Here is a 17,221-nt window from a genome sequence, read left to right on the forward strand (position 1 = left end):
TGTGTATATAACACATATATTGCACGGGCTCTTACGTACTCCTCTGTTTAAGCGCTAGCATCTTCGTTCTTAGTTATCCCAAAAAGCTCGTATTGCAATATCCTTTAATCCGTATCGGCTATAAGGTAAGTTTACTTTAATACTGTTTGTAATAATTTAGGGTCTCTCACAAAAGAAAGCTAGTAGAAAGATATTATTTTGGTTTCTTGAGCTAGCGTGCAACCAATATAAGACTAAACATATTCTGCTTTTCATGACCTCTCACACATCACCAAGCCTATATGCAAGGTATTTTTTTTAAAAAAAAGCCTCGATGGGCACCTATAGTTTTCTAAAACATGTACATGGTTTATTATTATAATGGCATGTGCACGTTCAAATCTCAAATCTTTTTCCTCAATCTGCTTAGAATAATTGAAAAATATTGAAATCTCGTACAATCAGTAAGCATAGAGCTATCTCGAGAACTTCATGCTAAGGCTGAATCCAAGAATCCAATGATCCTGTACTAGAACAAGGTTACAGAAGCAATCAAGCACGCACACGCAAGCAAAAATTAGAAAGAATGGTAGTAGCAGGGGGAGAGAAAAAGAGAGACTCCAAACGAAAGAAGAAAAGGAGACTGAGACAATCCGAACCAAAGTAAAAGAACCAAAGAGCCTCCCCACGTTCACCCGTACCTAGAGAACTTAAAGCCACGGAGATGCCGAGCGCTCCTTCCACTCTCCCTCTCTCCGCGGCCCCAATGGACACCTCCTCCTCCCCCTCCTCGGCACCCAACCCCCTCGCCGCCGTCTCCTCCTTCCTCCAGCACCACCTCTCCCGCCTTGGTTCCGAGCTCTCCAACCGCATCAACGACGGCCGCCGCCTCGTCCGGGCCGCCGGCGCCGCGGCCCGCCCCCCGCCGCCCCCTTCGCGGCGGCTTCTCAGGGGGCGTGGGGCGGCGCCGCCGCCCAGGGGAAGCACGCCTTCGACCTGGCCCTGAGCCCGGAGTATGTCGCCAAGACGCTCGCCGGAACGGCGGTGTACACGGTGAGCAACTCCAACAACGAATTCGTCCTCGTCTCCGACCCTAACAATGGCCTCCGCTCCCTCGGCCTCCTCTGCTTTCGCCATGAGGACGCCCAGGCCCTCCTTGCCCAGGTCCCTCCTCCCCCTTGTTTTCTCCGCCTTCTGTTCTATCCCTATCCTTTCCTTCTTTACTTGTTTTTGACGTGGTTTGTTGTATAGATACTTTGTCAAGATAGATACGGGATTTTACTGAAAAAATGAAACTTTTATGTTTTCCAGGTTCAGCTTCGGCAACCGGTTTTAGGGAAGGGGGCAAGAGTGGTGCCCATTACCCTTGATCAGGTCTTTCTTTCATTATGCTGGCATCTGGGTACCATATGATCTTTGTATCTATGCCAAGTGACTGCCATCTGAAGCCTTTTTCTAGCCTATAAAATAGACTGCAAAATGCTAACCTAGGTGATTGGTGAAATGTGAGAGTGACAACTAAAATTGGAGTGCCAAGCAATGCTTATTAACTTATGCAGTGCTACTTTACGATGGACCTATGAAAGGAAATTTGCATAATAAATCAAAGTCATGTTCTGAATAGAGGCCCTATCCTCATTAGGAGGTTTTTAAAATTAACTTGAGTCTTTTGCCTTGAAGGAACGGCATGCTTGTTGGAATCCATCTTCATGGTAATCTTATGATAGATTGCTCATGAGGGAAATATTGAACGTTGGGAACTCGCACATTTTTCTAAATGAATTAAAAATCTTGCTTCTTGTGAGTGTATTTTCACATCCATTGTGCTCTTTTGACTGATTTTCAACATTAATCATGTTTGCATGATTTAAATTATTGTTGTGTTTGACAAAAAATTTGAAGCAATAACCCTGATCAAGCTACATGGGCATTTTGATGGTCATTAGGCCTCAATATTTTTCCCCTTATCTTGAATCAATAAATTTTGAGAAATTTTATTTATGACCATCAACTATTTGCAAATGTTATTGTAAACGTATATGGTAAAAAGCTTCCCAAGAACTTGACTAATCAATAATATGTAACAGCAACAACTTAGATGTTGCTTGAGGATGAAGCTTGTATCAGCATGCTGATTCTTCTTGTTACCTTTTGACTTATTAAAAGAAAATGTTTGAAGATCTGGAGGTTGTCTTCCAATATAGGATTTTTCTTGCAAAAAGTCATCTTCGTGGTAATCTTATGGAGAATGAAACTCCCAGTAACATATCACTTTATAATTTAAGAAGAATGTATCTTTGAAGTTTCTGCCAATATTTAATAAATTTTTGGGTTGTCCTCATATCTAACCATAATCGCATGTTGAAATTTGGATTAATTTAATAAGGGAAAGAATTTGTAAATCATAAAAGTTTGTACGGAACATGCTGGAAAAGTGGAATTTAAGTATCAAGATAGAGATATAAATTATGAGAAACATTTGCGTGAAAGAAAAGAATGAACAATAGATGATAAAACTTTTGCAATTGTTGAACTAATCATGCTATTTATTAAAATCTTTTACATTAGTATTTATGAACAAATTGGATTGTATGAAAAAAGTTAAAGTAATTATCTTACTTTATATAACAAGTCATAAAATTATAATCATTTTTCAACTTTAAGGCATAATATCTTTGAAAAAAACAGAAAAGAAAAGTAAGGGAAAATACTTGATTTGCCAATATTATGATGATACTGTGTTAACTTAGGCCCTATTTGGCATCACCTTCAGTTTTCAGTTAGTTTCTAGAAACATGGAAATGGAGGAAGGAAAAGTATTTGATAACCTAGTTTTAGTTTTTTGAGAACTCTTTTCAGTTTTTGGAAATTATGCAAGCTGAAAAATCTGATTTTCAAAGTTTTTGAAAACCAAAACTGCTCGTGACCACTACCATCACCTCTATTGCCACTACTGTCACCATCCTTGCTAGGCATTGTCCATCATTGGCCATGCACTACTGCCACCCGCCACCACCATCACCACCATCTCCACCACCACCGCCACCATAGTTCCCGCCAAATGCAACCCAAGTGACTACCAAAGAAGTGTATAGCTTTTAATTTTTAGAAAATAATAGAAATTGGTTTTACTATTCAAAAAATAGAATACTGGAATTGATGCCAAATGCTAGATCTTCACTCTTTTATTCCATATTATTAGGATGAATGGAGCATTTAGGTCCTAATTTCCTCCCTATTTTTCATATTTTTTGGAGGATATGTATGAAATTACATATATCATAAAATTAGTAGCTAGTTTATTGGCAATTTTTTTGGTTCAATAAATATTAAATTGATAAATGTTGAATGGTCATTAATTTGTTATTAATTGGTATTGTTGAAAGTTATGTATTGGCTGGTCTCTGTAATCGTGCCATTCGTTTATATGTCCAACAATTGTTTGTTGTTATCTAATATCACCATGCCCTAAGTTTGTTTTTTTTTCTTAATGTGTCATATATATCATATTTATAATTATTTGATATTTCTGTGCACCTACAGGTTTATATGCTGAAGGTTGAAGGAATTGCATTTCGGTTTTTACCTGATCCTCTGCAAATAAAGAATGCACTGGAGGTCTGTTTTCAATTTAATCCTATATTCCTTCCTTTGAGCACATTTTTGTTGGTTTCATTATGATGAAAGATTTAATTGTGACCATTATAGTGGCTCTAGCAACCCACACAAAATTTTAAAATGGTTCAAGCTAGCTTGTGATGATTTAACATACAAGCTCCTATCTTTGGAAATGATCTGATGTATAATATTCTTATTTCTTCTCATGGTAGTAAGTGGGGGGCAATTCCCAATGTTCTTGCCACCTTGCATAACCTGCTGAACATGTGAACTTTTCTTCAATATTTCCTTGATTTGAGATAGCAATGTGTAATACTGGTTTGATGATCCATGTGTTTTACTCCTAGTTCTCGCTCCAATTACCCTTGATCTTCATCCTCTTAAAAGAATGCCATTTTCTGATTCTTTGGTGGAATATAAGGTTCCTAGGAACTCATATAATTGATGGTAAGTAGTGAACTCGTATAATTGATGGTAAGTAATGCAATTAGACTTTTTAATGTGAACTTAAGTATTGATGTTAGCTAATGGTTTTTATATGGCTTCAGCTTTTTGTTGGCTTTAGGGAAGACTAGGTAGCTACTTTTGTGATACACACATGGTTAACTGGACAGCTTTCCCTTTTCTCTTATAGAATAAATTTTCCTTGATTAGTAGTCCAACATGACACGTTGTTTGAAACAGATTTATATAGTGCTAACTGAAAGGCTTCCTTATATTAATAAAGAGGTGATTTTTCATAACTACATGAGAAGGTTGTGGCTAATATTGAGATTCCACCTGTTGAGGATGTTAAACAAGAAAAACAAGAATCTTATCACTTTTGGTTATGTGCTTGTCATGAGTCTTCTTTAGTGAACAAAAGGGGAGCGCATTGATAAGGCCGGCCATTTTGTGGAGCATATAAGCAGTGAATCCCTGGGATACCAGATCCAGTTTCCTCCTTTAATAGACCTCTAAATGAGGCTGGTCTTCCCTTCTGCAGGGTAAATGTGTTATGGGATTGATTTCTTTTTATGTTTTTATGGTGTGATGTCAAAAAGCAAGCATGAGGCATTCAGAACCTAAGAGAGATTCTTAAAGGCTGTGTGGTTCTGGGTGCTATCATTCTTTTCCCTTTATTTTTTTTTTATTTTCTGCACTTATACTTTTCTCTCTTCCTCCTTCCTTTTGTAATTACAGCCCTTGTACAACTTATAAAGCTCCCTTCTAATTCTATTGCACCTCTAGTCTTCCAAGCAACCTGCATATTTCTTGCAGCCTGTAACACACATATTTATCCTCCACAAACCTATAAACATCAGCGATGTTTTGCTCTTGAGATCAGCTTTGTCTTTGCAGAAAGTCAAATTTAGACTTTGTATCCTTAAACCTCAGATCAAATTCTGGTCAACCATCACCAACATACTTCGGAGTTTGATTTTTCTAGATTAGGATTCTAACCCCCCACCCCCCCCAACCCTGGCTGAAAATTCAACTCTGAACCTGAAATTTCAGTAAGCTCTTAGATCAGCTCTGTCTCTTCGATCCCATCCACCCTAGTTAACCATGCCTGCAAGCTGTCCTACATACATGTCAAGTATCAAATTTTTAACCTTTTGTATGGAAATAACTATCCCTAACATATGGACCACTAGTAAGAAGGATGTAAACAATATGCCATCATTAGGTTCAGCTTCCTTATATTCCAAATATGTGTCCTCATTTGAAATTTAAAAAAATTGAAATATAATATATATATGTCTTAAGGCTTAGTCAATATTCTCCCCTTTTTATCTCAAAAAATAAAAAAATATGAAGAGGATGCAGAATATAAATATGGTAGGTTTGAATAAAGGACAAAAATAATCATGAGTTTTAATCAAGAATAGCTGAAAATGTTAATATATTTTACCCTTGGTGCAACAGTAAGGTTGCTTCTTTGTGCCCTAAGTGTCTTGGGTTTGAAAAACGGAAACAACCACTTAGCATGTGAGTGTAAGGTTGCATACTGATCCCCCTCGGACATTGCAATGGTTGGAGCTTCATGCACTTGGACACCTTTTTATATACATTATATTTTTTTCCTTCTCTTAACCTCTCTCTCCAAAGAAAGGACTAAACTAAATGTGTATCTTACTAAATCAAAGTACAAACGTACCATTTGGTGTATCAAATCTTGATGATTTACCCTAAAAAATAGTACACGCGCATCATGCTGTGTGATCACAGCCAACCATGGAATCATGTGCCAAAACACATATAAAAGGAATAATGGTAAACTATGCAGTCAAAACTGTCTGTCACATTCTCATTTCAGTTAGAACATTGTAGATAGTAGTAATGGGATCATTGCCATTGATATAAGTAGTCATTTGTACCACATGTGCCAAATGCTAGTGGACTCATGATAGCTGTAGCTGCTGTTATATGAATCCAAAACCTTGAGAGGCATTCAAAGGCTTGGGAATTGTAAGATACAACAGTATTTCAGATCTTGTGTCTTGAAGCTTTGTACATCGATGCTAACCTCTGATTACCGATTGATTGTTTTGCTGTGAATTTTGAAATCAGGTTTGCTGGAAATAAGCTTAGAATGCATGCTCGCTTGCTTATAATACTAGTTTTGTTAAGGAGAAACAAAGAGTCCATTGAGCCAAAAGGTGGTGTTACTATAGTGTTTTGCCTTTAGGTTTTGACATCTCAGCAATCCATTGAAAGGTAGAGCCCTTTGGACATTCTTTCTACTTTCTTCCATCTGCAAACTGCCTTGCTTCAATCATAACTATGCTTTGAAATTTTAATCTCGTCTCATATATTGAAACTTCCCTCTAGTGTAGGCAGTATAATTTTGATTGGATTAACAAAAGACCACCACTTGTTCACCTTAAAAAAGTATGCCTTCTGGGCATTCCGACTTCTGAGTTATATATCACTAAGTCATAATTGCCTTCTAACCAGTAACTTTTTTTTATTAGAGGTTATCATCTTTAACTCCATGCTTTCCCTGAGAAATCGTCTTGTTCATTAAGAACTTATCCTCCTTCTTGGATGAAATTTTAAAAACTTCATGCATCACCACTTTTGCTTTAAGAAGGAAGGTTGTACGTAAACAATACATAACTAAAAGTATATGTATGCTCAGGCATTGACATGCATTAGGAGTTGTTGTGGTACAAGTATACTTTTAGTTACTATAGATGCATCAAAGGTTAGCATTAGGTCCGTATCTTTTTGCACTAATTATGGATGAACTTATTGCTGATATTGAGGAAGATGTACCATGATGTATGCTATTTGCCAACAATATAGTGTTGATTAATGAGAAGAGAACTTGATTAAATACTAAATTGGACTTATGGAGTAAAACTTTAGAGGATAAGGGCTTAAAGATTAGTAGAAAAAACACAAAGTATATGGAATGTGAATTTAGTAAGAAGGGAATTGAAGATGTGGTACCAATTAATATTGATGAGCAAGAGATACCATAAATGTGTTCAATTTTGTCGCTTAGAATCTACTATTCAAAATGATAGAGTGAGATGAAGATATGTGTAGTAGAATTAAAGCTGGTTGGATGAAGTAGAGAGGTACATGTGGAAAATTATGTAATAGGTGTATATCTTGGAGACTTAAGAGAAATTTTATAGAACAATAGTAAGGCCTGCCATTTTGTATGGCCTAGAGTGCCAAGCAATAAAGAAAGTACATGCCAACATGTTGAGTATAGCAGAAATAAGAACGTTAATATGAATATGTGGTAAAACTAGAAAGAATAAAATAAGAAATAAATATATTAGAGGAGCTGTAGAAGTTGCAGAAATTAAGAATAAAGTGATAGAAAATCAATTAAGATAGTATGACCATATACAATGAAGATCTGAGGAGGCTTTAATAAGAAGAGGTACTTTGGTTTATGTTAAAGGTGGTAAGAAAAGGAGGGGAAGACCTAACATAACAAGGATGAAGTTTGTGAGGAAGGATATGGAAAAAAATTGAATAAATTAGAGATGTCCCTTAATAGGAATACTTGATGAATGAGGATCCATAAAGCTGACCCAAATAGTTGGGAAAAGGCTTGATAATATGATTATGATTATCTATGCATTACCCCCTTTGCTTACGAAGGGAATGCTTATCAAAAATTTGCCTACAAGTGCTAAATTGGTTGCTGGTAACAGAAGATCATCAGCAATAGAATTACATGAACCTGGATATATGACAATTCCAATTACATTAGAGTATAATGGATGCCTGCAACTTTCCTTAATAATTGCAAGTTGACCGATTTTTGTTTCTTGAAATCTATTTTGTTTGAAGTCTTGATTGCTGCATTTGTGCTCTCTTTCACAGTTGAAGTTGCATGATAGTTGGTACTCAGTGTTGCTTTGCCGGAGGCATGTTTAGGTGAATAGTGCTTACATACACTTTATAGCGCAAGTTTAGTTCTATTTTTCCCTACTTGATAAGCATACCCATACAAATAGGACACAATGCCTATATATGCATGCATATAAATCCGTCTTTACAGCTATAAACATAAAAATTGTCAGTTACAGTAAATATGTTTTTAGGTTGTCCAGTTACATGCAACCAAACACATACTAAATAGGTGCCTTATCATTTATGTATTCAAAAGAAGTTCGTCCTTGATAAACTTTACAGTGATTCTTTGACTTGTTGATTTGGGAGTTGTATTTATCTCTAGCCATAAGATACATATTTTGCAGTTCAAGGGGCATTCTGGTACTTTAACCATTTTAGAAGTATGCAAAAGTTTATTCTTTTGTCAGACAAAAATATGATGATTTGATCAAGAAATTCAGTATGTTGCTCTACTTCGTAATGCGCTACACTAAATATTAAGCTTCCTAAAGCAAGAAAAAAACGTATATATGTCTTTCTTCAGTTTTATGATATCATGCACAAAATTTGTAACCCACCCTCTTTCTTGTGCATGTATTCACTTTCGCTTCCTTCCCTGAATATAGAGTGATGTAATGTACCTCCAACAACTATTATTCAAGCACATTCTTTCAGAAACTAGATTTTTCACTCTTCACCAAAATCTTAATCATATGCATATAAAAGAGGCTTTCTTTAGATTTGGAAGCATATCTTTACCCATGAAAAGAATGCTATCATCTTTCATTTTCCTTTTGTATCTAAACTGGTTAAGGGAACCAACCATATCAATCTCAATAGTGCAACCCACCAAGATCCCATAAACCAAAAAGGAAACAAAAAAGAAAAAGAAGAAAAGGAAATTATCAATGCAGATGAAAGATGGTTGTGAAGCTAAATTGCATTCATCTGAGCCATGTCTCATAGGCTAAGAGCCAGTTCAAACACAATCTCTGTTAGGCTTCATTGAAACATTTAATTACCAGAACTATCAAACTTTAACTTTCACACAGCTGGGATTAAACAAGCATTCGTCTTACCCTGCTTCATGAAGTTATAATTTATCCTTAATCAAATACTTTTTTATTTAATTTGATATGCTGAATATAGGGTTTCATTTTTTTTATCAGAGATACTAATTCTGATGATAGGATCTTCCCAGCTGATGGTCTTTTTCTTTTAACACTATGGTGGAGGGAAGTGGAGGGAGTGGTTTGAGTTGATTGTGGGCAGCTGTGGCAAAATTAGTCCCATATTTCTCGGATAGATAATTCAAATTTCAGACGTTATTTACCTTGTCCCTAAAAAGTAGGGATTAGTTGTGCCTGTTGGCTACCTATCTCTTTAAACCACTCCTTGCCATCTTGATTTTAGAAGAAAAGACTTGGAGGGAAGATCTTATAGCACAGATAAGATCTTCTGACGTCCAAAAAGGGCCTTAATTTTCTTCTTCAGAATAGATTGCTTTTTAATCACCAATATTATCATTTTGATAATATATGCTGCTGCCATCCTTTTGGAATCTTGTTCATCTACATGTGTGAATCCTACTCACTTGGGGCCGGAATTTTAAATCCTTATCTCTGAACAGCTTGCTGACACCTTTGAATTTTTCAGTTAAAATCTGCAGATTTATCGAGAGGCTTTGATGGAGTTCCTGTTTTTCAGGTACACTTGTTATGCTATTTCCTACTCTTATTAGTTTACGGCCAACCTCTACCATTGATGCTGTTGCAAGATTGGACCAGAAAGGTGGATAGTGACATTAGGTTATGCTCCATTATCAAAAAAGAGGAAAAATTAAGAAACAATTCCTTAATTTATTTTCATCCTGTACAGAATATGCAACCTTTAATTGAGAAGCCAACACACATTGTTAATTAACTGGCTTTGAGAATTTATATATTTGTGTTCTAACTTCCATCATATCTGGCTTGAACACAACAAGGTTATGAATATGCAGTGATCTTTCTGAATCAAAAGTAGTCAAATGAGGATAACGATTATGTTTTGTTATACTTGTTTCACCTTTGTCATATGACAATGATGTGAAATTGCGTATCATGGATGCAGCTGATGAAATGTTGAATATTCTAGTATACATGTTCTAGTAGCTGAGGCATGTTATTATTGTTGATGTATGTAATTTCAATAAAGTTTGAGCTTTTTTTTTTTTTATTTATGCTCAGTCTTATATTTGGTGACAATCTATCATTTCTGCGTGCAGTCAGATCTTTTAGTTGTTAAGAAGAAGAACAAGCGTTATTGCCCAATATATTTTCAAAAGGTTTGTCAATATCTAGTCTAGTGGCAATATTACTATCAAGAATAGTTAAAAGTATAATGGAGCTGGTCTAACTTATCTCTTTATGCAGGAAGACATAGAGAGAGAACTATCAAAGGTTTCTAGGGCATCAAGAGGTTCAGGTGTTTCTCAGCATATCATGGTATGTGCTGCTTATTTTCTTTCTAGAAATTTCGTTCTTGCAGTTTCTTTGGCTCTCATGAAAACTAGACATGTATATTCTTTCAACAGGTGGGAAATTTGGAAGATGTTCTGAAAAAGATGGAGGTGGGAAATAGTTAGAGAGTTATCCTTAATACCCCTTGTCTAATTACTGGAGGGAGATCTAATTTGATTTCTATGTAATTGCAGATGAACGATAAGAATTCTGGATGGGATGATTTGATTTTCGTCCCTCCAGGAAAAAGCCATGCCCAGCACATTAATGAGGTGGCAGCATGATACACATGGCATCTGAATGCATCATATAAAGAAGGTCTTGAGATGTATGTATTCACTCATTTCAGGTTCCTTATTGAAGCAGGTCAGCCATCAGCCCTAGTTTAATTAATCAACAGATACCTTGGTTCTTGACTCTTATTTGTAAGGAGGATTTTGGATTCCAATTTAAATTATGAGTTTTTCGTCGAGGTCGAGAGTATGGTTTTACTGAAGTTAATTATTGTCTACCGGCAATAGCACAAGGATATGAGAAGAGATTCAAACATGAAGTTTACAGAGGAGTTCAAAAAAAGGAAAAGAGGGATCCCAAACTTTTGTTGGGGGGTAGTTAGTCCTGCTGCTGTACAGGAATGAAATTATAATTTTCTTTACAAAAAGCGATTTGGGGTTGTTTAGTTCATCAAATTATCAAATTTTAGTCAATTACTTTTTTTGTGGGATGTTTATCTTATTTCAGCCTAGTTATGCTCTGACAGGGGCTCTATGTTATGCCAGACTCAGTCTTATCTCAGCCAAATTATAGGATCCTGTTTTATGTCAGCCTCTTGCAATAATTTCTGACAAGGTTATTCTGTTTCTTGTCAGCCTCTTGCAGTAAATAAGGGTCTGCTTTTTGGTGCTTGGAACCTAGTTTTTTTTCAGCTCTGGCTTTAAGTTGTGTAGGGCTGCAAGTAGGTCGGGTTCCAATTGGGTCAAAGAATCGAACCCAAACCTAATCCACCAATTTCATTTGGATTGGATTGGATGAGATATAACATTAATTTTATTAAATCCATCAGATTTTTTGGGTCAAATCAGATCAAAAATAATCATACACAAACCATAATGAACACATACAAATTTATTATCTAATTATATCATAAAGGTATTATACAATAAAATAATGGTATGCCACATGTAAACATTATCCAAAAACATGTTCTTTATAGGATTTGATTCATAACCACTTAATTAACGATACATATTATGGACTAACTATATGATAATAGAAAACTTCTTGCAGGGGGAATCTAAAGTATATATTGTACTAATTTGAGATCAGTTTGGGTTGTTTTGGAAAATTTAGTGATCCAAATCCAATCCATATTTGAAACAGGTCATATTTTAATCCAAGCCTATTCTGCAGTGCCGGTTGTATTGGATTAATTTCGGACTGGTTCCAAATTGGAAGTGGGTTAATTCAATCCATTTGCATCCCAGATGCGACACACCCTAAATTTCATCCAATCCACCTGCATCCCCAATTTCATGCAGTTCATAAAGTTAATAACAGATGAGTCCTGAATATGGATTCTGCATATTCTAACAGCAAGTGATCGCTGAGATCCATAAAAAAAACATTTCCAGGCCTACAACTTGCCTGGTGCGGATGCAATTAGCCACCTTAAACGAAAAGTTTGATGGACAGTTCAACTTTGACTGCTCACTAAGCCTTCTCTTTGTTCTGTTAACCACATTGGAGAATGCTAGTCAGAAACTAGTCCTGGCTGGAACAATTTCCTTGTTGATAAGGGGCACAATTTCCTGTCGATAATGGGCTGGATTTGGGGCAAAACTAGGAGTGACACTGGATATGTCAGATTAGACAAGATCTGAACCAAAACCTGATAAGATAATAATACTTATATTTAAATTCATGCTTACTTACTGGATCTGATTCAATTTGTATTCGTGTTCAGATATTCAACAGTTTTGGGATACTTTTTTAAACATTATTCTTTATTAGTATTTTTATACAATATTTGAAGTTGGTCGTAAGGTCAGATGGAACTGATGGAGGGTTGATGGTAGAGTGAAAGCTACTTGTGTAAAGAATATCCAGCTATGAAATATTTTCAAGTGAAATATTACTTGGTGAGCAAGAATTCACAATACCAACCCCAAATAGCTGGGAAAGGCCGTAATGGTTATTCATATTGTTTTCCTATCTCTGATATCATGATATGGCAATATTATAATATTGGAAAGATTGATTTAATCACTAGAATATTTTTATATGTAATATATATGCATTTTTGTGAATTATCTCTCGTACATTCCACTAATAGAAATTGTTGGCCATGACTTCATTGTTGAAATATATATCTTAAATTCAATTGCTTTTATCAAAACCGAGTTGATGCTATTTGATAATTTATTAAAAATTGGTGTTACCGTGAAGAACGTATGAAAAAGACTCATGGATTTCTATTTATATTTTAATAAGTTGGCATAAGTTATTATCAAATTATTTACTGGGTTATCGTTTCCACATGATACTTTTATGGTTCTCCCTCAAGCTTCAGTCAAGGGGTCGTAAATGATCGTTGATGATCTTTTTGTGATCTAGATCACCCCTTAATTTAATCAATCTTGATACTCAAAAGTATATTCTTTCCTATATCATTCAGCATAAAGAGTTGAGATCCATGATAGTTTCCATTCATCCAAAGAAAATGAAGACATACAATTAATTGAAATAACATAAACAGAAACCTTAATTGTTAACTCATTTTATGTGAGAGAAGGACCGTTCTAGGGGGAATACTTTGAACGAACTAAACTTTCACTCAAGAGGAAAAAGTTGTTAGACAGAGGTAAAGGAGTTTAGAAGCCTTGTACATGTTATATGTGTTTTATTGGAGAAGAGAGAAAAAAAGCCTTAATTTCATTTTTGATTTTATAATTGATGGTGTTCCATAAATAACTTCCCTTGGGTGGTTTACACATAAAGGTCTTCCTCTCTCTGGTGATTTTTGGTAGTTTTCTCCATGAATAACGTCTTTTGATGGTTAATTCCATGAAGAACTCTTTTAAACTTCCTCTGCATGACTTTGTATATGAAGGATAATTGTTGAAGTCTTGTCTTTCAAGTATTATTATTGTCAATCGGTAAACAAAACCTTGATCAATTTATCGTTCTGTCTATTTACTATAGTTGGTCGATGATTAATTCATATTGGGTGTAAATAATTATTAGTTTGTATTATTGGATACTCTCAAAACTTGATTAGACCTAGATTTGGGATCCAAACTTGATTATATTCTTTTGATCAGATTGTGTTAATCATTCCCTTTGCCACCACGAGTTCACATAATTTTGCCATATACAATTCAGGTAAGATCTAGGTCTAGCTGCATTCATCTTTTTTCTTTTCTTTTCTTGTCTTTTGTGATTTTTCAGTAGTGACAACTTGAAGGACTCTTCAACATCTTGCCTTCAGTCTAGTAATACTTGTAATACTTTCTGGCACCTCCATTCTCGTTCCCATGACACCCTTTCTCATAGCCTAGGTTCTACAACCTGTTCTGTCATTGGTGTTCCACCATGGATCAACACTTCTTCCTAGAAAATGGTCCATAGTAAATGTTACATTTGAGACAGATTTGTTAGTGTCAGTCTGAATTGTCTAACATGCTGATGGTCTCTTATGAAATGGATTGCTTGAATTCAAAAAATCAATCAAGCTTTTTTCTTAAGGGTATTCCAGATGCATGAGACAATTCCCAAATACTGCATATATAATGTTGATGTATCGCCAAGGTGGGGACAATTGCCTCAATCATCCTTCCTATCTGCATATAAGAAAGTTTTATGTTGTATCTTCCACCCGTGTATATATCATATAGAATCATAGAAATGCTAGGGAGAGATGTAAACACCCTAACAGTTACACCACTTGAAGGGTCAGGAGAAAGGGTGTGGTTGAGCTAGTTACAGGGTGCTTGAAGGCATTCAATAACCGGTGACGTCAAGAGTATAGATCTTAGCTTACACGAACAGTTGCGGTCATTTGATACCTAAGTTGTGTACTCTGTTCTGCAAGCCAGTCTAGCACTCTATAGGCAGGACTCTCACATGAGCAGTACAAAGACGTTCTAAGAACTAAAGGAAGAACTACTTATTCTCTTCAAAAGCTGTCACTAAATATGAAGGTGTCCAAATTTTTGTTGGTTTAGGATTTAATTTGCTAATATAAGTTCATCCTTTGCCTCAGAAATGAGAACACTCCTAGCTTGCTGCAGGTCTGACAAATAAAGCTGAAATATAGGCCTCTCATGTTCAACTGACATTGTCCGACTAGTTGCTGATGCCATCAACATAGAAGGAATGCGTGAATTTCCTATAGAGGAATGAACATGCGGCTGTGGCCCTCTTTGGTAGCTAATGTCATGATTGCAGCCTTCTTCATTCTTCCATTTGTTGAGCCAACTCTTCCTAATGTCTCAGAAATCTGTCTCTTTTTGTGCTTCTGCTTTGAATGTCTTTGATTCTACATTTCCCTTTCTTCATGTCCTAGGGGGATCACATATTTTCTGTTACCCAATTCATGGTCTCGCCGTTTTTTGTTTTTGGGTTTGAGGGCTGTGGAATGAAAAAGAACAAGAATAAATCGTTTACATCATCAAACTCATCACATTATCAATTTTGGGCACTTAATATGATATTATGTGAACACATTCCCCTCTTATAACAAGCACAAATAAGCTATAGAAGCTGTTCTTAAACATGAACATGAATTCTGGCCAAGTATTCCACATCCCTATCTTCCCTTGAAATGAGCTTTGAGACACATGCCCTTATAACATTGTTCCTTGTTTGGCTTGACTGAAGTTTGACTGCAATATGGCATACCTATGTGGTTGCTATCTTGCTATTATATAATACACCTCAGTGAATTGGATTTCCTGGCGAAATCCTATGGAGTTACCAGAAGCACCGAGTCATTCAATACAAATCATTGTGTTGAAGGGAAAGCTGGAAAACGAAGGATTAGACTAACTGAATATTAATTCCACTTCTCCTTTTTGTCCTATCAGGAATTCGACCTTTGAGATTGTTGTTTTGGAGAAATCTATCAATCGGGGGGTTTAAAATCAGTAATATGAGATTGATGATATGGGTAACTTTTACTTGTGAGTTATCAGTTCTTTAACCATTCAGTGGTTCGAGCACAGATTCTCACTGGGGATTGGAATACTTAAAAACTCTTGAAGTTTTTCAAGGTTTCCTAATGATGGAGGGATAGATCCAACAAACTGGTTGTTCTCCAAATTCCTTCAATTGGTAGGAAAACACAGTGATAATTAATGAAAAGAGATAGAAGCGAATAAAAAATGAAAGGTTAACAGCGGAGTTTTTGCAGCTTAACAAAGAAACCAACTCACTCAAATGTTTGGAATGGGACTGGAGAGTTTGTTCGCACCAAGCCAACCGCAAACATCACATTACTTTTAGGTTACATTCAGCCTCCAAGAATCACTAAACCACTTTTAACTCAGAATCATGAGGTAATCTTTGAAGTTCATACTGCATTCAAAGAAGCTTACATATTAGAGGTTGCTGATAATCTCACCATGCTTTTAGGCAATGATCCGGTGAGGCCAAGAAGAGATGGTGGCATCAGGATCTATAGTTCCATGTCAATTGGAAAGGGAAAGATGGAGCTAATTGAAAGCCTCCCACGTAGCTGAAGCCTGCAGGGTTTAGCTTCAAATTTTCCTCAGAAAGCTAATCTTAGAACTAGGAGTTCAATCAGTATCCCATGGATATCTTCTAACTCACTGAAACAGTGAACATTCTCCAGCTGAATGCACTTGGCCTTCGGTTGTTTGCAGTAGTTTGCAGCAGGAAGTGCCGTTGCATGCAGCTTTTGATTAATTATAAGCTTCTCGCTTCCGCTGGTTGTAAGAGAACTCTGCAAAGCCCTTTGTGGTGGGAAATTCGAGAAATGGGACAATGCTATGTTAGAATGGCTCTAAAGAAATCCAAAAAAAAAAGAAAAAGGAAAAGAGACCATCAAAAAAAAAGAAGACCAATATTTCCAACATAAGGAGGGCAGTAGTAGCTCAACGAATTCAACAAAGTGCTAGCTTGTGTTCATCAAAGAGATCAGAAATAATTCAAATACTTTCCTTGCCCTGCAATCCGGCCATCATAACCCAAAGGATGGCGCTGCGCATCAGTACTCACTGCATAAGTTTTGTAATCGGTTGAGCATGGAATCCTCCAAGTACTCCACCTCGAAGCAGGCATAAAAGCCTTGAAAGTGTGTCCTCGTTTCCTGCCAAGCAAATGCTCATTGTCTTCCTGCTTGCAACCATGATGATTTCATAGTAGGAGGTTTCATAGAAGGAGGTCGGACCCCTTGGCATAGTTCTCTGTGTTCACCGTGCTCGGTTTCATCCCTCCAATTATCTTGTTTCGACACTATGGGGTCATTACCTCCACTGAAAACTCCACAGTAGTATGTTGCTCAAATTAAATGATTCGTTGCTTTGGTAATGGAGATCTGATAACAATATTTCAGAGATGAAAGTACTGGAGGTCATCCCCAGCCGCCATCATTCCCCCCCTCCTTCCCTGATCATCTCACCCCAAACTCCCCACCGAGCTTCGGATCCCCCTCCCCCTCCGAGCTTCGAGGACGACCCCGTGCCGTCGAGAAAGATGTTCTACCCCTCCGAACTGAGAATACGGCGGTGGCGGCAGGCGGGATGTGGTTCGAGGAGATG

The 17,221-nt window shown here is 36.5% G+C and overlaps 1 protein-coding gene across 1 annotated transcript; it reads left to right on the forward strand.

Moving 5' to 3' along the window:
• Positions 1-574: 574 nt before the first annotated feature.
• On the forward strand, positions 575-11,261 carry LOC103718384 (protein TIC 22, chloroplastic). Its single transcript, XM_008807178.4, is given in 9 exon segments — positions 575-869; positions 872-1,143; positions 1,291-1,353; positions 3,523-3,597; positions 9,598-9,648; positions 10,208-10,267; positions 10,356-10,427; positions 10,517-10,552; positions 10,637-11,261. Coding segments are annotated over 9 exon segments (885 nt in total). The 5' UTR covers positions 575-703; the 3' UTR covers positions 10,727-11,261.
• Positions 11,262-17,221: the final 5,960 nt, after the last annotated feature.

Source organism: Phoenix dactylifera, unplaced genomic scaffold (genome assembly GCF_009389715.1).
Source record: "Phoenix dactylifera cultivar Barhee BC4 unplaced genomic scaffold, palm_55x_up_171113_PBpolish2nd_filt_p 000516F, whole genome shotgun sequence".
Classification (NCBI taxonomy): domain Eukaryota; kingdom Viridiplantae; phylum Streptophyta; class Magnoliopsida; order Arecales; family Arecaceae; genus Phoenix; species Phoenix dactylifera.